Genomic DNA, 21,944 nt, shown 5'->3' on the forward strand with positions numbered 1-21,944 from the left:
CTCCGAGCATTTTGGCGTGCTCGGAGATTTAGTTTTCGTCGTCTCAGCTGCATGATTTGTGACTGCTAGACAGGCTGCTTACATGTGTGGAATGCCTGTTTGTTTGGGAATTCCCACATGTATTCAGGCTGTCTAGCAGCCGCAAATCATGCATATGAAACGACAAAAACTAGATCTCCGAGCACATCCAAATACTCGGAGATCACCCGAGCATGCTCAAATAGTCCCAAGCAACAATGCTACTCGCCCATCACTACTGGCGTGCTGTTTTAACCACATAATGCATTGATAAGTTGGGGGCCAGTTATTGTACCTGAAATACTTAAAGCATCTAAAAGTTGTTGCAAGTTAGCCATCTGATGTGGATTCAGGAACATGTGAAGAGACCCCATCTTCCCATCAATCTCCATCTACAAAAAGAAAAATGTACCAATATTGGCTAAAGCACATTGAGGAGAGAGAGTTTTTATGGGTTGCAATGGCACAGGGAGATGTTGTACCTAGAGGAACTAAAAAATACACTGAAAAGAAAAATCAACATTTTCAGTATTACAGTGTCAGAGAAAAATTAATATTTATCAAAATAAGAAATTCCGTAACCCATAAGGTAAACAATATAGAAAAAACGTAAAATTGAAATGTCAAACTTGCAGTTTTTCGGTAGTCGTACTCATACCCCCCCGACCACAAAATGCAATGTAAAGCATTCAAAATGCAGTATCCACCTCAAAACTGTACCACTAAAAATTACAGCTTGTCAAGTAAAAATCAAGCCCTCACACTAGTCCATCAACATGGAAAAAAACACACAGAAAATGGTGAAAACAACCGATTTTGTTCTAATTACAAAAAGTTTTGCTTTTTTTTTTACTTAAATAATAAAAACTATGCAAGTTTGGTATCGCTGTAATCGTGCAGACCTGGAGAGACAGGTTACCAGGTCAATTTTACTGCACAATAAATTAAAAAACAAAATCCAAAAACCAATGAGCTTTTTCCTCTAAACATTTCACTTGACATAGAATGGTTTCTCTTTTTTTTCAGTAAATTATATGATAAAATGAATGGGGTAATTCAAATTATGACTCGAAGAAAAATAAGAGAGGGAAATAAAAGAAAGCGCAAAGTCGAAAATTGACTGGGTACCTACAAGGCTAACTCCTGACAATGCCAGTGTCGCAACCCTGGTGGCCAAATTCTGTCTATTCACTTTGTTGTAGCAATCAGGTGCAGAACATCCATGTGACCACTGCAGCCAAATGCTTTCTTCAGTGGTCGTGTATTGTGATGACAGCGCGTGCTCAGCACTGCTCGTTACTTGATCGAGCATTAGGTTGCTCGGGTATTCTCATTACTCGGCTGAGTATCGAGGGGGGGGTTCAAGAGCAATGCTAGAGTCCATGTCCCACATGTTTCGCGGCTTTTAGCCAATCAACATGTGGGGGATGCCTGCCATACACAGTAATGCAGTAGCCATGTTGTCTACTGGCATGATTGTGAATGGCCAGCCGCATTGCGTCATCGGGTCTAAGAACGGGGACCCGATGACTGGCCCACTGACCTCTGAAATCAGATAAAATGAATATTCACTGCTTACACCGTCCATCTCTCAGCGCAGAGAGCTGGGCGAGGGAAGGAGTGAATATTTATTAAGCATTTACATCTGCTTAACTGGCAAATGAATTATTTAAAAACACACAAAATTTCTTTATTTAAAAAAACACAGTCCCAGAAAATTCTCATTTACCCATTTTATTAGAAAGGAAAGGTCCCGTGCAGGTGTGACATAGTCCGTGGCACCACGACCACCGCTCCGAAGTCCACAGCATATGATGCCTCGTTCACAGAGCGAAGCTTGATATGCTGTAGCAGTCGCTACCGGTCGTGACGCTAAGGGTAGTGTGAGAGCTGGCAGCTGTGACATCAGGAAGGTTACCACTGGTCACAGATGCTGTGTGACAGCGTGGGAAACAGCATCTGTAACCAGCGGTAACCTTACTGAAGTCACCACCGGTCACAAACATTGCCGGCTATTGCAGAATGCTGCAAGATCGGGCAGTGTGTTCTGGTGTGACAACGTATGAAGCCCTGTTACCTGAATGGGGCTCCATATGCTGGAATTTTGGACAGGGCTCATAGTGTGACATCAATGTGGATTACGGTGGATCCATTGGACTACGACAGAGCGGCGAGGGAATTTTTTGGGGAAATAAATTGGTGTTTGGTTTTTTTTGTCACAATAAAAGGACTTTTCTCTATGTGTGTTTATTGAATTTTACTTACAGAATTAGTAATAGGGGTGTCCGACTGACACCTCTCCATTACTAACCTTTGTTTCAGGGCCAGCTGCTGACATCAACCCCTAATTTCATTACTCTGATTGCCACCGCACCAGGGCAATTGGGAAGAGCTGAGACAAGGAGCCAGAATTGGAGCATCTAATGTGATGTGCCAATTATGGGGCAGCTGAGGGCTAGTATTTTTAGGCATGAAAGAGGCCCAATAACCATGGCCGTTCCCAGCCTGATAATAGCACGCAGCGGTCTGCTTTGCCTTGGCTTTTTATTAAAAATAGGGGGGACCCCATGTCATTTTTTTAATTTATTTATTGATAAAGGTGTGAAATACGGCGAGAGATAGCATATATTTCTTCTCTTTTTTATTTTGCCTTATTGACAAGTCATAATACAGGAAATAATGTTTCCTAACATTTTTGCCCTGTAAAATCCATTTCATCTTCGGTTTTGTATATTTTGTTTTCAGTCTAGAAAAAGATGATTTTGGGTTCTTACAGTAAAATCTCTTTCTTGTAGCCTTCATTGGTGATACAGGAAACCATGGTCACTAAATTTCGTCCCCGGGGTACGGTTCACCACTCTTCCTAAAGCGAAGTAACGCCGCCGAGAAAAGATGGCGCCGAGTGCCCATGTGCCAGACAAGGAGTGCTGGCTTCCCGTGCATTTAGGATGTCAGGCATGCAGCGATTGGAGGAGGACAGTGGGTGGGGCGTGTGGGAGAGCCCGCTCGACTGAATGGCTGGATGCAGGGGTAAGTGTCCCAGCTGCAGTAAAAGGCCCCAAACCAAGCTTTGGACTAAATTTAGAGACCATGGTTTCCTATGTCCCTCAATGAAGCGATAGAGAAAGAGGCATTATACTCTGAAAACATTGTTTCCAGCAGCGACCTGGAGTCAGAAATGCGTCCAGGGATCTTTCCCATGCTGTTCCCGTTCCATTTCAGAGCAGTTTCCATCCATTTCAGCAGTTCTCCTGCCCTCCCAGACCTCTTGGTAGGGTCAGCTGGAAAAATGCTCTAGTTTCCCATTGACTTTTATTATGCTCACTACTTGAAATGAACACCCGCGCATTACGATTTGCTCAAATCGAGCAACAAATACCCAAGCATTTTAGAGCTCGCCCATCACTTGTCGTGTGCTATTAATACAGGCATCACTGCTAAAGGAGTGTCTGGCTGCAACAGTAATGGGTGTACAACATGTGCTCGGCCCCACTAGAGTTGGGGAGCGGTGGTGGGTCTTTAAATGTTTGGATAATGGATGTTTTTGTCAGGCCGGGGTCACACTTACGAGTGTGATGCGAGTATTTCACATCAATACCAGGCGCTACCGCTGGCACTCGGACAGGAGTGTGCAGATGCATGTATTTCTATGCAGCCGCACACTCCGGTTCCGAGTGCGGCAGCAGTGCCAGGTATTGATGCAAGAGTTTCTCGCATCACACTCGCAAGTGTGACCCCGGCCTTATTCAAAGCATTTTCTCCTGGACAGTCCTTATAATTCTTAACCATCCTGTAATATATCCAGTTTACAGGCAAGTAAATACAGCCATTTTCTCACCTTCGGTCCTGGAAACATATCATTCTGCTTCAGTTTGATTATCAGTTCTGTACATCCAGAGCAGCTGCCTATCTGGAGGGTCGGGGTGGTAGGGGGTTGTGTTGGTCGACTGGCAGCCCCTAATGATTGAGGCAAATCAGTATCTGTGTGCTTAGTGGGTTCAGGAGAGTTCTGTTAACAAGAGAATTAAAATAGAAACATAAGTTACAAAACAAAAAGGACAATAATAAATAAATTAAAAAATTAAATTGTATATTTTTTACAGGGGCGGGCAGGAAAACAGCCTGGAAACAGTGATTCAGAATGGCAGTGCTTTTTTATTTTGTTTTATTTATTGAGTTTTCTTGCTAACGTTTATTTACCTTTTCATTTATTTCGCACTTTGTGCACCCCGTAATACCAAAAATGATCTTTCAGGCACATTTCAATATTTATAACCTTCTCAAAAAGATATGAATAAACCAAAATAAAGTCCAAGTTAATAAAGACTTAAAATTTTTTGTATTTAATTACACAATAAAAGGAAAACCAAACAATTGGACATAATACAATACCATAATATGTCATAGTGTAAGGAGATAATTACATAGTGAACACATGGGCCATGAGTAAATACTGTGATCATAAGAAATCCATAAGCAAATATAAAGTGCATATAGTGAACAGACCTAAAGTCTGAAAGCCTAAATAAGGTGCATAGGAAATGTAATGGGATCATAAATACCCGTAATCAGCGGCTCAATGTGTTTCCAGCTCCCTCCAACGTACGTTTCGTCCACCGTGGCTTTCTCAAGGAAATACTCCTTGAGAAAGCCACGGTGGACGAAACGTACGTTGGAGGGAGCTGGAAACACATTGAGCCGCTGATTACGGGTATTTATGATCCCATTACATTTCCTATGCACCTTATTTAGGCTTTCAGACTTTAGGTCTGTTCACTATATGCACTTTATATTTGCTTATGGATTTCTTATGATCACAGTATTTACTCATGGCCCATGTGTTCACTATGTAATTATCTCCTTACACTATGACATATTATGGTATTGTATTATGTCCAATTGTTTGGTTTTCCTTTTATTGTGTAATTAAATACAAAAAATTTTAAGTCTTTATTAACTTGGACTTTATTTTGGTTTATTCATATCTTTTCGAGAAGGTTATCATTGTCTTTCATGAATATCCATATATGCAATTTGAATATTACGTGAGTGATTCTCACTAGGTTGTTGGTCAACATTTCAATATTTAATTACATTTTATATTGCCGATTTCTAGGGTAATTGGGATTCGTATGTTAACCCCCGCTACAGGGAAAGTTCAGACGCTTTCTTGAACTGCTGACCTGATCTGAGTCTACTTTCTATATCATATACATAGCTGTCCTTCAGCATGGTATAATTACTAATCAACAAAGGAGATATGGTAATAAACCATCCCTGCCTTCTCTATGGGGTCTGGTTGTGTCTGACAGCCAACTCTTTACTACTGTAGCGTAAGGACTCCAAGGCCCATTTAAATGGAAAGCACTCCTTCTCCACTACGCTATAATTTTTCTCTGCCAGGGTCAGTTTTTGGCTCAAATAGGTGGACTGGATGCTCAACCCTAGTGATGAGCGAGTATACTCGTTGCTCGGGTTTTCCAGAGCATGCTCGGGTGTTCGAGTATTTTGGCGTGCTCAGAGATTTAGTTTTCGTCGTCTCAACTACATGATTTACGGCTGCTGGACAAGCTGAATACAAGTGGGAATTCCCTAACAATCAGGCATTCCTCACATGTAATCAGACTTTCTAACAGTCGCAAATCATGCTGCTGAGACGACGAAAACTAAATCTCCAAGCTCACCAAAATACTCGGAGGACACCCGAGCATGCTCGGGAAAACCTAAGCAACAATGCTATTCGCTCATCACTACTCAACCCTGTTCACCTCTTGTGACAGCACTGCTTCTAGACCTACCTCTGAGGCATCTGTTTACACAACAAAGGTTTTCTTGAAGTCGGGGCTGATGAAGACCGGCTGTCCATACAACGCCGACTTCAGAAACTGGAACGCTTCCTCCGCTTGAGAATTCCACCGGACTATCACCGTCTTCTTACCTTTTAACAGGTCTGTTAGGTGTGCTGATTTGCCAGCAAAATTGGGTATAAATCGGCTGTAGTACTCAATGATGTCAAGGAATGCCCTCACTTGTTTCGTTCTTAAGGGCTTGGGCCAGTTTTAAATTGCCTCAATCTTGTTCACTTGGGGCTCGATAACCCCACGGCTGATCACGTATCCTAAGTTCCGGGCCTCCGTGAGACCTATCGCGCATTTCTTTGGGATTACTGTTAATCCCGCGACTCTAAGAGACTCCAGCACTGCTTGTACCTGGGACAGATGGGTATCCCAGTTGGTACTAAAGAGGACTATGTCATCCAAATAGGCCGACGCATAAACCCAATGAGGCGCTAACACAATGTACATCAGCCTCTGGAATGTGGCCGGAGCCCCATGTAACCCAAAAGGCAAGATGAAATATTGATAGAGACCTTCTGGTGTTAGAAAAGCGGTCTTTTCTTTCGCTGACTCTGTTAAAGGGACCTGCCAGTAACCTTTTGCGAGATCCAACATGGTGAAGTACTGGGCCTCTCCCAGTCTCTCAATTAGCTCGTCCACCCATGGCATGGGATACAGGTCAAATTTTGACACTTCATTTAACCTCCTGAAGTAATTACAAAGCGTAATGACCCATCTGGTTTTGCGATAAGGACAATGGGGCTGGCCCACTCACTTCAGGATTCCTCAATAACTCCCATCTTGAGCATTTGCTTCACCTCGGCTGCGATGGCTTACCTTCAGGCTTCTGGCACTTGGTACGGTTTCATCCATACCCTTACCCAGGGCTTGGTGACAATGTCATGATGTATCATCGAGGTCCGCCCCGGCAGCTCTGAGAATATGTCCGTATTCCTCTGCATGAGGGGCACAAGCCTCCCGCCGCTGCTGTTTGGTAAGAGCATCATTTATTTTAACCTGACCCCCTGCTGTGTCCTTGGCCAGTGCCAGTGGGACCCCTGTTGGTACGAACGGAGTTGCCTCTGTGACCAAACATTCCCGGTCCTTCCAGGCCTTTGGCAGGTTTACATGGTACAGCTGCTCGGGTTTCCTTTTTCCGGGTTGTTATACTCTATAGCTCACTTCCTCTCACCTTCCCCGTATCTCATAAGGCCCTTGCCTCTTGGCCATGAGCTTACTCTATGGGGTGGGCACTAGTACCAACACCCTGTCTTCTTCTTTAAAGGTCCTGACCATGGCCCTTTTATTGTACGTACGGCTCTGTGCAGCCTGAGCATCCATCAGATGCTCTCTTACTATGGGTCATAATCGATTGGCATGCTTTCCAAGTGCTCAATTACACTTCAATGCAGAGTGGGCTCCTGCTCCCACGTCTCCTGACCTACATTGAGCAATTCCCTCAAATGCCTGCTATATAACAGCTCAAACGGGAAAAACCTGTGGACGCCTGGGGTACATCCCGGATGGCGAACATCAGATGGGACATGTTATTGCCCTAATCCCTCCCATCCTTGGCAACCACCTTTGTGAGCATGGCTTTGAGGGTCTTATTAAACCTCTCCACCAACCCATCGGTTTGTGGATGGTACACCGACGTCCGTAGCTGTTTACTCTGGAGCAGCTAATATACAGTCATATGTTAAAGTTTGGGCACCCCTATTAATGTTAACCTTTTTTCTTTATAACAATTTTGGTTTTTGCAACAGCTATTTCAGTTTCATATATCTAATAACTGATGGACTCAGTTATATTTCTGGATTCAAATGAGGTTTATTGTACTAACAGAAAATGTGCAATATGCATTTGAACAAAACGTGACCGGTGCAAAAGTATGGGCACCCTTATCATTTTCTTGATTTGAACACTCCTAACTACTTTTTACTGACTTCCTGAAGCACTAAATTGGTTTTGTAACCTCATTGAGCTTTGAACTTCACAGCCAGGTGTATCAAATCATGAGAAAAGGTATTTAAGGTGGCCACTTGCAAGTAGTTCTCCTATTTGATTCTCCTATGAAGAGTGGCATCATGGGCTCCTCAAAACAACTCTCAAATGATCTGAAAACAAAGATTATTCAACATAGCTTTTCAGGGGGAAGGATACAAAAAGTTGTCTCAGAGATTAACCTGTCAGTTTCCACTGTGAGGAACATAGTAAGGAAATGGAAGAACACAGGTACAGTTCTTGTTAAGCCCAGAAGTGGCAGGCCAAGAAAAATATCAGAAAGGCAGAGAAGAAGAATGGTGAGAACAGTCAAGGACAATCCACAGACCACCTACAAAGACCTGCAGCATCATCTTGCTGCAGATGGTGTCACTGTGCATCGGTCAACAATACAGCGCACTTTGCACAAGGAGAAGCTGTATGGGAGAGTGATGCGAAAGAAGCCGTTTCTGCAAGCACGCCACAAACAGAGTCGCCTGAGGTATGCAAAAGCACATTTGGACAAGCCAGTTACATTTTGGAAGAAGGTCCTGTGGACTGATGAAACAAAGATTGAGTTGTTTGGTCATACAAAAAGGCGTTATGCATGGTGGCTAAAAAAACACAGCATTCCAAGAAAAACACTTGCTACCCACAGTAAAATTTGGTGGAGGTTCCATCATGCTTTGGGGCTGTGTGGCCAATGCCGGCACTGGGAATCTTGTTAAAGTTGAGGGTCGCATGGATTCAACTCAGTATCAGCAGATTGTTGACAATAATGTGCAAGAATCAGTGACGAAGTTGAAGTTACGCAGGGGATGGATATTTCAGCAAGACAATGATCCAAAACACCGCTCCAAATCTACTCAGGCATTCATGCAGAGGAACAATTACAATGTTCTGGAATGGCCATCCCGGTCCCCAGACCTGAATATCATTGAACATCTGTGGGATCATTTGAAGCGGGCTGTCCATGCTCGGCGACCATCAAACTTAACTGAACTGGAATTGTTTTGTAAACCGGAATGGTCACAAATACCTTCATCCAGGAACTCATTAATAGCTACAGAAAGCGACTAGAGGCTATTATTTTTGCAAAAGGAGGATCTACAAAATATTAATGTCACTTTTATGTTGAGGTGCCCATACTTTTGCAACGGTCAAATTTTGTTTAAATGCAGATTGCACATTTTCTGTTAGTACAATAACCCTCATTTGAATCCAGAAAAATAACTGAGTCCATCAGTTATTAGATATATGAAACTGAAATAGCTGTTGCAAAAAACAAAATTGTTATAAAGAAAAAAGGTTAACATTAATAGGGGTGCCCAAACTTTAACATATGACTGTAGCTCCCTGGTCACCTTAGATATAAAAGGAGTTCCCTGATCTGTAAGAATCTCCTTGGGTAGCCCAAGGCGACAAAACATAGCAAATAGTTCACGGACTAGTAGTTTAGCCGAGGTGTGGCAGACTGGTATCGCCTCTGGGTACCGGGTGGCGTAGTCTACAACTACCAATATGTGTTGGTGTCCACTGCCGGATTTTACTATTAGCCCTACCGGATCCAATCGCAATCCACTCAAAAGGTACCTCTATAATGGGCAGAGGCACCAATGGACTCCGGTAGTTCGTGGTGGGTGAGGTCAGTTGGCACTCCGGACTCGTCTAACAGTACCTTTGGACCTCAGCGTAGACACCTGGCCAAAAAAACGCTGCAGTATGCGCTCCATCTTTTTGGCGCCCAAATGCCCTCCCAGCATGTGAGTGTGAGCCATGACGAGCACTGTTCGACGGTAGGTCTGGGGCACTACCAGTTATTCTACCACCTCACCTCGGGTTTTATCAACCCTGTACAGTAATTCCTGTTTGATCACCATTTGTGGGAACTCCATCGCCGCACCCGGTTGCTGAGCCACCCCATTTACCTTGATTACTCTTTCCTGTGTCAAAGTGGGATCCTGGAGCTGTGCTGTCCCGAAATTACCAGAGGACAACTACAGCTCAGGGATCAGTGGGGACTCCCCAACCTCTCCTGCCAATACTTCTAAGGGAAACATATCAGGGTTACACTCTGTGCCTAGGTTGGCGACCCCTACGGCCGGTATCCTTGACTCTGGATCGTCGCCCTGAACACCATTGTCTCTGAGAGGGTTAACCCTGGTCTCCCAGAGGGACCAGAACAGGGGTAAGTCTCTTCCCAATAAAGTCCCATACGGAAGAGTCTTTACCACCCCCACCACGCTTTATTTCTCCACACAGGGCGGAGAACGTGACCTCCGCGGTCGGGTACTCTCAGAGGTCCCCATATATGCACACCACCCCACCTTCTGTCCATTAGGACTGTCCCCAGCAACCAGGGAACCATATAATAAAGTCACCAAGCTCCCCGAGTCCAAGAGAGCTTCCATCTGGTACCCATTAATGAGTACCTTGAACAGCTGACGTTCGGTACTGAGTGGCCATATACCGCTCTTCAGTCCTACCACCTGGTCCAGGGTGCCCGGGTCCCCTTGTCCCACCCAACACTGTATGGCTGCTGGCAGAGCCCTCATCAGTCGGTCGACCATCACCCTCTCCACTATCTGAAGTGGGGTTAAAATCTCAGGTTGGAGGCACCGTTTCACAAGCTGCAGCAAGTCATAAACCTGAGACCGGGAAGGCTGGGATTCCACATAAGTCCATGAAAACACCCGTTGAGCTCTCATGTAAGTATTAACCCCCAGTCGGGCAAGGATCTCACCTTTTAGCTTGGCATAGTCCTGGGCGTCCTCCCGACTGATGTCCAAGTAGGCCGTTAGCACGTCACCCCTCAGGAACGGAGTCACCACTTCAGCCCACTGTAACGTTGGCAGGTTCTCCCGTTCTGCCATGCACGCATAGACGGTAAGGAAAGCTTCCACATCATCTTCCGGACTCCGTTTCCTCAAATTGGAGCGGATCTTGTCTCGGGCATTGCAACGTTCCGGGGTCGGTGCTGGAGGTGCCTCACGAAGGGCTGCAATTTGCTGCAGCAACAGGTTATTAGTTTGTTGCTGTGTGAGGACCAGCTGCCTTAGGATCGCCTCCAGTTTGTACGCAGGCCTGGGTTGCAATGTGGCCGGCTTAATTACAGACTTGCAGCTGGTGTTGGGGTATGCCTCAATTCACACTGCCCGCATTCTCCAACCATATGTAATGCAGCGGTGTCCACACTGTGCAGTGATGAGGCAGTGACCCAAGCAAGTTCAAAACAAAATGTGTTTAATGTCCAAAACTCAGCACTCTGTATCCTCCAGATCAGAGCCAAGAAAAACACAAAACAGTCTGGGACTGGTAGCCATGAGCAACCGCACTGCCGTGTATGCAGGGGACCCTTTGGCTCCACTTGGCCCTGTGTTGCCTCACACAGGGAGTGCTCTGCAGACCAACAGCTCTGTCTGCTTGCAGACCAAAACTGACACACCCAAAACCCTATTGTAGGGATTTCTTTTTCCTTTCCTCCAGACTCTGTGGCCATGGGCCACTTATAAGATCTGGTCTGGAGGAAACTGACCAGCCGCACTACCTTCCTGCAGTCCGTTTCAAAAATAAAAGCCCATACCTGGTTTTACTGAACAAGCTCCTTGGTCAAAATAACTTGACCAGGTTCAAACTTACTTTTATTCTGCCTTGTGACTCACAGGCACACTGCTGTGACCACAAGGCACTCCAGCGGATCTAATACGCTTCTGAGCGCATCCTGGGGGACACAAAACGACCCTCACATATAACACCGGTCACTGCCTCACAGGGGTTGCTCAACTACATTTTTTTTTCTCTTAAGTCTTCCTGTACATAAAAGTTAAGTCATCTGTAATCACCTCCTACAGCTCCAGCCCCTGCCTCTTCCATTCTGGCTCTAGGCTTCGCTCATACAGTTGCAGGGGTGACATCACATGACCACTGCAAGCAATCAGTAGGCTCTACATAGTTGCTAATGTAGACAGCATGTTATTGGCTGCAGCAGTCATATAATATCACTGCTGCAGCATATAAAGAAAGACTGGAGCCAGCAGAGGAGGATTGGCACTGGTGTTGCAGGGTATGTGCAATTATCTTTCCTATTTTGATGTATAGGAAGCATTCCAAATAATAAAAAAAAAATTAAAAAAAAAAGGACAACCCAACAGGACTAGGCGAACTGAAACGTCACAAGTAGTGATGAGCAAATGTGCTCGGATAAAGTGTTATTCAAGCATGTTATGGTGTTATTCAAGGATTTTGGGCGTGCTCGAAAAAAATGTTCGAGTCCCTGCGGCTGTATGTTTTGTGGTTTGTTAGACAGTAGCAAATCATGCAGCTGCGGGGACTCAAAACATATTATTGAGGCACGCCAAAGATACAAGGATAACGTAAAGATCAGCTGTGCGTGGCGCTCGGAAATATAGTAATACCATTAAGAGTGAATGGAGCAGTAGTGAGCCTGATTGACCAATGATTGGAAAGTCTTCCCCTATTCCATCGATAGGGTATCACATCCAATGTTTATGTCACATGAGTGCTACAGCCATCAGTGGCAGCTTTCAAATTGCCAAGAGAAAATTAATGTTTAACCAAATGCTAACTTTGGCTGGCAAACAAACACAGCAGGAACAATAAAGTAAAAAAAGGGATTTTTGTGTACTCACCGTAAAATCCTTTTCTCCGAGACATTCATTGGGGGACACAGAGACCGTGGGTGTTATGCTTTCCTGCCACTAGGAGGACACTAAGTAAACTAGAAAAAGTTAACTCCTCCCTTGCAGCATACACCCTCTCGCTGGACGAGATCTCATCAGTTCGGTGAAAAAGCAGTAGGAGCTTAAACAGTTGAACAATAACTATAACTATGTCACAACATAAAGATTCTAAACAGGGTAGGTGCTGTGTCCCCCAATGAATGGCTCGGAGAAAAGGATTTTACGGTGAGTACACAAAAATCCCCATTTCTCCTACGCCTCATTGGGGGACACAGAGACCGTGGGACGTCCTAAAGCAGTCCCTGGGTGGGGAGCATACATGTGCTAAAACCCCATGTACCACTGATTGAACTCTGAGGTACTGCCGCTTGCAGGATGCGTCTGCCGAGCGTCCGCAGAGGCCTGAGAATTACAAAGCATTACCTGATTCAAGGTATGCAGACTGGACCAAGTCGCAGCTTTGCAGACCTGTACTGCCGAGGTCTGATGCCGAATGGCCCAAGAGGCGCCCACTGAGCGGGTAGAATGTGCCATAATCCCTGCTGGGACAGGAGCGTTCCTGACACGATAGGATTCTTGAATCGCGAGGCGGATCCACCTGGCTAGCCTCTTCTTATGCCCGTCTGAAAGTATGAACAGGGCATTTGACTTGCGGAAGGGAGCCGTCCGCGAGATGTCCCATCTCAGAGCCCTAACCACATCCAGAGTGTGGAGGGCTTCCTCAATACGATGGACTGGTGCCGGACAAAAAGAGGGCAAAACAATTTACTCAGTGAGGTGGAAAGAGGATACGACCTTGGGCAGGAAGGACAGCGTCGTCTTGAGGACTTCTTTGTACTGATGAAAATTCAGGAACAGAGGGCGGCAGGATAGAGCCACCGATTCTGAAAGACGTCAGATTGACGTAATTGTCACTAGAAAGACCACCTTCCAAGAGAGAACAGTCAGCGGAACGTCGTTCAGGGGTTCTAAGGGAGCCTACTGTAGGGCACCAAGAACCAGGATAAGGTCCCCAGGTTCCAATGGTCGTCTATAAGGTGCCGCCACATGGGCAAGTCCCTGAAGGAATGTCCTGACTTGAGGTTTCGTGGCAAGTCTGCGTTGGAACAACACTGACAAGGCTGAGATCTGGTCGTTGAGGGAACTAAGTGCGAGGCCCGACGTTAGTCCGGATTGAAGGAATTCCAAGATAGTAGGAATGGAGAACGTCATAGGGAATCGGCCACGATCCTTGCACCACGAGAAAAAAGGTTTTCCAGGTGTGGTGATAGATGCGCATGGACACAGGTTTCCTAGCACTTATTGTTGAAATCACGTTGTGAGAAAACCAAGCCTTTGTTAAAATCCAGAATTCAATGGCCACGCTGTTAAGGACAGTGCCCCGGAGTTCTGGTGGTCAAACGGACCCTGAGAGAGCAGATATGGACGATCTGGAAGATGCCAGGGAACGTCGGCAACTAGTTGAATCAGTTCTGCGTACCAAGCGCGGCACGGCCAATCTGGCGCGACAAGAATCACTGGTACTCTTTCCGATCTGATCTTCTTGATGACCCTCGGAAGCAAGGGAAGAGAGGAAAGATGTACGGGAGCCGGAACTGGTGCCACGACAGAACTAGGGCGTCCACACCGATGGCGCGTGATCAGGTGATGGATAAAAGAACCTTGTTGTTTAATCTCAAAGCCATGAGATCCACATCCGGAGTCCCTGAACGATGGCAAATCTGCTGAAAACCTCCGGATGAAGAGACCACTCTCCCGCGGCCAGGCCCTGGCGGCTGAGAAAATCTGCTGCCCAATTTTCTACGCCCGGGATGTGGACTGCTGAGATGGGCAAATGATTGGTTTTGGCCCAATGGAGAATGTGACTCACTTCTTGCATGGCCATGCTGCTTTGAGTTCCCCCCTGACGGTTGATATACGCCACAGCCGTGGCGTTGTCGGATTGGATCCTGATGGAGTGGCCTGCAAGGAGATGGTGAAAACTCCATAGGGCTAATCTGATCACTCGAATCTCTAGGATGTTGGTGGGGAGACGAGAATCTCGAGGAGACCACCGACCCAGTGCCGTGTGGTGACGAAAAACCGCACCCCAGCCCAGAAGACCTGCGTCGGTGGTTACTACCAAGCAACCATTGTACTGGGAGAAAAGACTTCTCTTGATTCAGGGAGGATTTCAGAGTCCACCACTTGAGGGCTTGTCTGACCCGCAGAGACAGGAGGAACCGACGGTCCAGAGAGAACGGGTTCTTGTCCCAGGCTAACAGACTCACATGTTGCAAGGGACGGAGATGGAACTGGGCGAACAGGACAGCCTCCATCGCTGCTACCATCTGTCCGAGAATTCTTATGGTGAAACGAATAGAGAGAGAAACTGGTTGAGAAAGAGACCGCGCTGCTTGTTGTAAGGCTCGGGTCTTCTCTGGAGGGAAAATGACCAACCCGCGGAAAGTATCAAAAATCATTCCCAAAAAGGAAAACTGTTGAGCCGGCTTTGGGAAGGACTCTTCGAAGTTTATTTTCCAGCCCAGGCGAGAAATAGCATTAACTGTTATATTTACGGATTCCTCGCATGCTGGAATGGACGGTCTCTTGATGAGCAGGACGTCCAAATACGGTAACGCTACCACTCCCCGAGAGTGAAGAATGGCCGTGACAGCCGCCATGACCTTGGCAAAGACCCTGGGGGCGGTGGTGAGTCCGAAGGGCAAGGCAACGAACTGGAAGTGTTCCTCGTGAATTGCAAAACGTAGGAACTGCTGGCGGGATGGGCAGATCGGAATGTGAAGGTAAGCGTCCTTGATGTGGATGGATGCTAGGAACTCTCCTTTTTCCAAGGAAGTGACAACTGATCGGAGAGCTTCCATTCGGAACCGCCGTACCTTGACCAACTGATTTAACAGTTTGAGGTCCAGTATGGGCCACATCGTCCCGTCCCTCTTTGGAACCACAAAAAGGTTTGAATAAGAACCTCTGAACCGTTCGTCCTGAGGGACCGGAATGACAACTCCGTCCTTTTGCAGCGCCTGAACAGCCCGAAGGAAGGCTGTTGTCTAATTTTTGGGGAGGGAGGATGGGAAGAAACATGTTGACGGAGGAGAGGAGAATTTTATCTTGTATCCGGAGGACACCAGTTCCCTGACCCACTTGTCGTGGACAACTGCGAGCCAGGTGTGACTGAATGAAATTAGACGATCTCATACTCTGCCGTCGTCCGCCGGATACCGCAACAAGTCATTGCATAGAAGATTTGTGGGATCGGGGTCCTCGAGAACCGGATGTCCCGAGTCTGGGCTTCCAAGAGCGATTAGGTCTGTATGAGACCTGAGTGCCTCCGTCTCCGCACGGGGGCCGACTAGAGTCGGAAGAGAAGGTAGAGGAGAACCAACCGGAGTTATTGCGAAAAGAAATTGCGTCGGCTGTTGGTTCCGAAACGGACGAACAGCCTTTTGCTGAGGAGGGAAATTACTTTTTTCCCCCCGGTAGAATCAGAGGTGAGTTGGTCCAGCTTCTCCCAAAGAGGCGACCAGACTGATAAGGTAGAGAAGTTAGCGATCTTTTAGACATGGCGTCCGCTCGCCAGTCACGGAGCCAAAGAGCTCTTCTAATGGAGATTGTATTAGCGGCAATTTGAGCAGCCCCATTGGCGGCATCAAAACAGGCATCAACTACAAAATCTCCTGCGTGAACTATCAGCCTGGCGACGTTGGTAGCTCCCGGAGGGAGATTGCTACCCTAAAGAGCAGTGAGTAAGACCTCTGTCCAAGTGGCCATAGCCTTAGTGACCCAAATCACTGCAAACGATGGAAAAAACACCGCTCTTGAAGCCTCAAAAACTGAGCGGGCGAGATAATCAGTTTGACGATCGGAGAGGTTTCTGACCGAGGAACCTTCCGAAACGGATAGGAGCGTCTTAGAAGCCAGCCTCGATACAGGAGGGTCCACAGATGGGGACTGCAACCAATCTTTCGTTAGGTCTGGGTGAAAAGGGTAATTAGCCTGAATAGAATTATGCCCTGTGAATCTCTTACGTGGTCGATCCCTATGTCTCTGGACAATGTCCTTAAAATCAGGGTGGCTGGTAAATAATTTGCGCACACGCTTGGTCCTCTTAAACGACAAAGCGTGTGCTGGAGGAGGAGTATTTTCCTCCCTTAACTCCAGAATCCTGATGACGGATTCTATAAGTGAATCAAGCGACTCTTGGTCAGTTGGAGGATTGGGGAGCTGAGGCGTCAGATTACAATTCAGAGTCGTACTCGCTGTCACCATAAGGAGAGGGAGAGCGAGAAACAGAACTCGCTGGTGATGAAGCACAAGCGTGACTGGGGGACGCGTCATGGGTCCGCTCTCTCGCTTGACTGTCCCTTGAACAAGTACGGCCCCCCGCGAAGACGCCCTCTGATTTAAAGAGGCTTCCCGGAGAGAGTCTATAGCCTGTAGTCCGTGACTCCACCGACTGTGACAGGGGCGTAGCCCACTCAGGGGGACTAAACGCAGGAAGACTCGCAGCAGCGGCGGCAAGAGGCGTTTGGGCGCAGGCCGCGTCGCAGTCCGTGCAGAACGGATTAATCTGGCGCAGGGCAGAGTAGATTTGCAAGTGATACACACGGCATAGAACATAGTGTGCTTCTTAGCAGCCTGCTTAGCGCTCCGGAAAGGGTTAACCTCAGGGTCTGACTGCAGCAGCAGAAAATGTGCCGGGAAAGGGTTAAGCCTTAGTCTGAAGGCAGATGCAGCTTAACCGGTCCCGTACTGTGTCCCCCGGGAGGAATAGCTGTTGTAGTGTCACCCGGTATCCGCCTGAAAGGTCACCTCACAGCTCTGAGGTAAAAGGAGATGGCCCCCGAGATTACAATTGCGCGTCTCGCAAGTAATGAGAGGCGCCAAGAGGAAGGGACGGCGATAATATCGCGGGCGGCGCTATGCAAACTGTGGCCTAGTAGGCCTAAAAAGCCGGGGGCTCAATTTCTGGCCTACCCGCGGTAGGCGCCGGAGGCGGGGCTGCACTAGTGGGCTGCGCTGTGGAAATTGCAGCCTAGCAGGCCGGAAAAAGCCGGGGACTAAATTTCTCGGGCGGGGGGGGGCGCGAGGGCACCGGTGTGCCGCCGCTGACGCTAAGTCAGCGCTTCTCCCGGGGGCAGGACCCGACCCCGTAACTCCACTCCAGTGCTCACTCAGCGCCGAGTCCATTCTTCTCATCCTGGGCTGATGTAGCAGAGCCGGAGGAGTTCTTGAAGGGGGATGCTCGATCGGTCCTCCCTCTGGGCAAGGGGACGGAGAGCTTAAAGCGGTATGCTCAATCGGTCCTCTATATAAGCGGGGGGACGGAGAGTTTAAAGAGGTATGCTCAATCGGTCCTCCCTATGGGGAGGGGGACGGAGAGCTATGGGGCTGACTCAGGGCTGAAGAAAGCGCTGTACGATCTTCTCCATAACGGGTCTTCCGCGCTCGCCCTCGAATCCGTGATCGGTAAGGAATCAGCCCCTATTCGTCGCAGGAAAGTGTACGTGAAGGGTTACTCCACGTGCTTGCCTGTTGTTGGTTTGGGGGAGAGCGGGTCGTAGAAAGGAACTGTCACCCCCTTCACTCGGTTAATTAAAAAATAAAATTTACAGAAAAATTAAAAAATAAAATAAAAACGATGGGGTCTGAAACCAGACCCAAGTGCCTCCTACAGACACTAAGCAAGAACTGATGAGATCTCGTCCAGCGAGAGGGTGTATGCTGCAGGGGAGGAGTTAACTTTTTCTAGTTTACTTAGTGTCCTCCTAGTGGCAGGAAAGCATAACACCCACGGTCTCTGTGTCCCCCAATGAGGCGTAGGAGAAAACAGTCTAAATAATTAGCGCTCAGTGAAAGAAATCAATGCAATAATTTTACAGAACTAACAAAGCACTTTACCCAGAAAAAACATTAATTTCAGTCAAACTTTTAAAGAAGTCATGACTACAAAACTAAGCTAAGACCTGGCTGGTCACTGCTTGCGTTGAGAAACATGTGATGGTGTCTCCGCGGCTTCTGTTTTGCATGTTTTATATATTTCCCATAAGGGATGGGGGCAGTGCTCTAGAATCACTGCGTTGAGAAACACGTGATGGTGTCTCCGCAGTGTCGGATGTTGATCTCCATGAGTTCATTCATCCTCCTTTTCATAGTCTTTTTACTAGGCATTGCTCCTACCAGCCAGTTTCCTACTCCACACTGATGAGGGGCAATACCCCGAAACAGCTGTATGTGGATGGATACCATGTTTTGGCATAGGTGGTTTCCTTCATTGGAGACTGCCCTTCCCGTGGTTGTTCCTTCCCGGGCAAAGACCTGGCTGGTCACTGCTTGCGTTGAGAAACATGTGATGGTGTCTCCGCGGCTTCTGTTTTGCATGACTCCAAAACTGACGAGCACCAAACTCTAAGCAACCGTAGTGTTCAGTTGTTTGATAGAGGAACTGGTCTTGCCAGAAACTCACAACCCACATTTACCTCAGGATCGGGTATGGGAGACGGTGTCCGTTGTCGGTTCTTGAAATCTTCATAGTGCAGTGAGACACCACTGAGCTGCAGGATCTTCTGGATAAACGCAGGTGGCTGATGGATGTCCACGGGAAAGGTCTGACCGGAATCTCTGACCGCTTCATCACAATAATCTAGTCTGAGGGAAAGCGACAAACACCATGAGTATGCCAGTGGAAGATATACAGCCGTAACTAAAAATGACAACTTATGTTAAAGGGTTTCGTCACATAAGAAGTCGGAGATGCCAGGAGTGGTAACTGATTTTAAAAAAAAAATTGCCCTGGCAGCGGCAATTTTTAAACAGTTTGTCTCTAATCAGACAAACCCTTTATAGAATTATGGCACTTTGGTAGGGAAATATATACCTCTACATAGAGAAAACTGGAATGGAAAGATATCTGACCTTTTAATGTGTATTTCCAGAGCTGTCCCTGTGGCAGATTCAGCTGGCACATTCTCAATTCGGATAATGGTATCTAGAAAGGTCACCTTAATCCTCCGCAGCACTACAAGAAATGGCAAATACAAGACGGTACAAAGAGTAAAAAGACTAGAAATCTGTCTATACACAGTGTTATAAAAGCCATGCTATCAAATGCTATTTTATATAATGCAGTGTTAAAACAAATGCCACCATAAGCATTAGATTAAAACTGACCAAATCTGTCCATTTCAGAATTATTGGCCAACTATCTGATTTGTATGGGAGGCTCCAGACCCTTCCCAGACAGATAAAGTCACTGGGGCTAATGGTTGAACAATCTAAAGGGGGCTTCACACATAGCGAAATCGTTAGCAATATCGCTAAAGCATCACCGATTTTGTGACGCAGCAGCGATATCACTATATGTGACACTTACCTCCGACCAGCTCCCCCGCTGGCAATCGCTGATCGCGCGAGAACGTCCTGGGCCGTTTCTCGTCGGCAGCTTCCTGCTGGCGCCGACGAGTGACGCGTGGATGCGGGCGGGAGGACGTCTGCATTGCCATGTCTGACAGGTAAGTAACGACCGCCGACACGTCGCTGGTGAGATCTGCCTGTTTGGCAGCTCACTAGCGACCACTTAGCAATGCACCAGCGATCCTGACGGGGTCGTATCGTTGTCGGGATCGCTGGTGCATCGCTAAATGTAACGGGACCCTAAATTTATATGCACAATCCATTTTCTTTACCTGGAGATAAACCACTATCAAAGTCTCTGGTAGTGGCTTAAGCCCCCCCCATACTTTACATGGCTGTTGACCAAACAACATCTTGGCCAGCAGCCATCTCGCACTGCGGACAGCTCCTGTGTTTTCTATGAGAAAGCTGCTGCCAGACATCTCTGGCAGCTTATCACTAAACCCCTTAATGACTGGAGGTTTTTTCAGTTTTGCATTTTCGTTTTTTGCTCCCCTTCTTCTCAGAGCCATAACTTTTTTATTTTTCTGTCAATATGGCCATGTGAGGGCTTATTTTTTGCGAGACGAGTTGTGCATTTGAACGACATCATTAGTTTAAGCATGTCATGTACTAGAAAACTGGAAAAAAATTCCAAGTGCGGTGAAATTGAAAAAAAGTGCAATTCCACACATGTTTTTTATTTGGCTATTTTTGCTAGGTTCACTAAATGCTAAAACTGACCTGCCATTATAATTCTCCAGGTCATTACGAGTTCATAGACACCAAACATGTCTAGGTTCTTTTTTTATCTAAGTGGTAAAAAAAAAAAAAAAAAAGTTGACATTGTCCGAGACCAGTAGCGTCTCCATTTTTCGGGATTTATCGTTTTTAATGATACCATGCAATGTCGCGGCGACCAAAAAGACGTAATTCTGTCATTTTTATTTTTTTTTCCTCGCTGCGCCGTTTGGCGATCAGGTTAATCCTTTTTTTTTATTGATGGATCGGGCAATTCTGAACGCGGTGATACCTAAAACGTGTATGTGTGATTTAAATTGTATTGTTTTATTTTGAATGGGGTGAAAGGGGTGTGATTTGAACATATAGATAACAGCAATCCGGCACTGACAACCATAGAGGTCTCCAGGAGACCTCCGGTTATCATGTCGACACACCGGTGATCCGCGATCACGTGACACGGATCAACGGTGTGCGCATTTCCAGCCAGATGACCAGAAGCACCATTTAAATGCCACTGTCAGCGTTTGACAGCGGCATTTAATTAGTTTACAGCCGTGGGTGAATCGTCATTCCACCCGCGGCTATTGCGGGCACATGTCAGCTGTTCAAAACAGCTGACATGTCCCGGTGAAAGATGTGGACTCATCGCCGGAGCCCACATCAGAGGGAGGGATACCGACATCGGCGTACTATTACGCACGATGTCGGAAAGGGTTTAAAGCAGTGATGGGAACCTTTGGCGCACGGGACTTTCTTTCCGGCCACCACGCAGATTCACGGGGACAGCAGTGCTTAGGCCAGCAGCTGTATTTTGACGGCCGCCAGCCCTTTAATTTCGTCTTGCTCTATGAGCCCGAGCAGTATTCACTGCCGAGCCGTCAATATTGGAGGCCATTAATCAGCTCTTCCCGTTAAACACGCATAAATGCTTAGCTGAGAGTTTGTGTGTATGGGGGAGACAGGAGAGATCAATGCTGGTCAATCAAGTGTTTGGCCAACAGCTATGTAAGGTAGATGGACAAATTTAGAAGAAAACTGTACCTGTCTCTATAGTTTGGGCAAACATTTCCAATCCTTCGATGGGCTGCGGGGGCTCTGAAGGTTCCTCGGCTTGCTCTTTTAGGCACTCTTGGGCCAGCTGCATGCTGGTAGTCATACATGATGACCAGCTATGTGACTCTGCACCCTCTGAACCTGGAGGTATGGTAGAAAGGTGTTAAAAAATAGCAAATGAGAATGGAGAACAAAAAAAATAATAATTTTTTTTTGC

General features: G+C 46.8%; 1 protein-coding gene across 1 annotated transcript in view; it reads right to left on the reverse strand.

Annotated features, from left to right (window-relative positions):
* The window catches only part of ATG2A (autophagy related 2A), a 212,600-nt gene that overhangs the window by 180,889 nt on the left and 9,767 nt on the right, over nucleotides 1-21,944 (reverse strand). Inside the window, exons 3-7 of the mRNA XM_073554473.1 lie at nucleotides 21,716-21,868; nucleotides 19,454-19,556; nucleotides 19,018-19,186; nucleotides 3,857-4,027; nucleotides 314-410 (exon numbers count right to left, since the gene is read on the reverse strand). Of these exons, the coding sequence (XP_073410574.1) occupies nucleotides 314-410; nucleotides 3,857-4,027; nucleotides 19,018-19,186; nucleotides 19,454-19,556; nucleotides 21,716-21,868 (693 nt within the window). The remainder of the gene's footprint in view (nucleotides 1-313; nucleotides 411-3,856; nucleotides 4,028-19,017; nucleotides 19,187-19,453; nucleotides 19,557-21,715; nucleotides 21,869-21,944) is intronic.

The sequence above is a fragment of the Dendrobates tinctorius genome, unplaced genomic scaffold (genome assembly GCF_039654945.1).
Source record: "Dendrobates tinctorius isolate UK_male_01 unplaced genomic scaffold, ASM3965494v1 ptg000211l, whole genome shotgun sequence".
Lineage (NCBI taxonomy): Eukaryota > Metazoa > Chordata > Amphibia > Anura > Dendrobatidae > Dendrobates > Dendrobates tinctorius.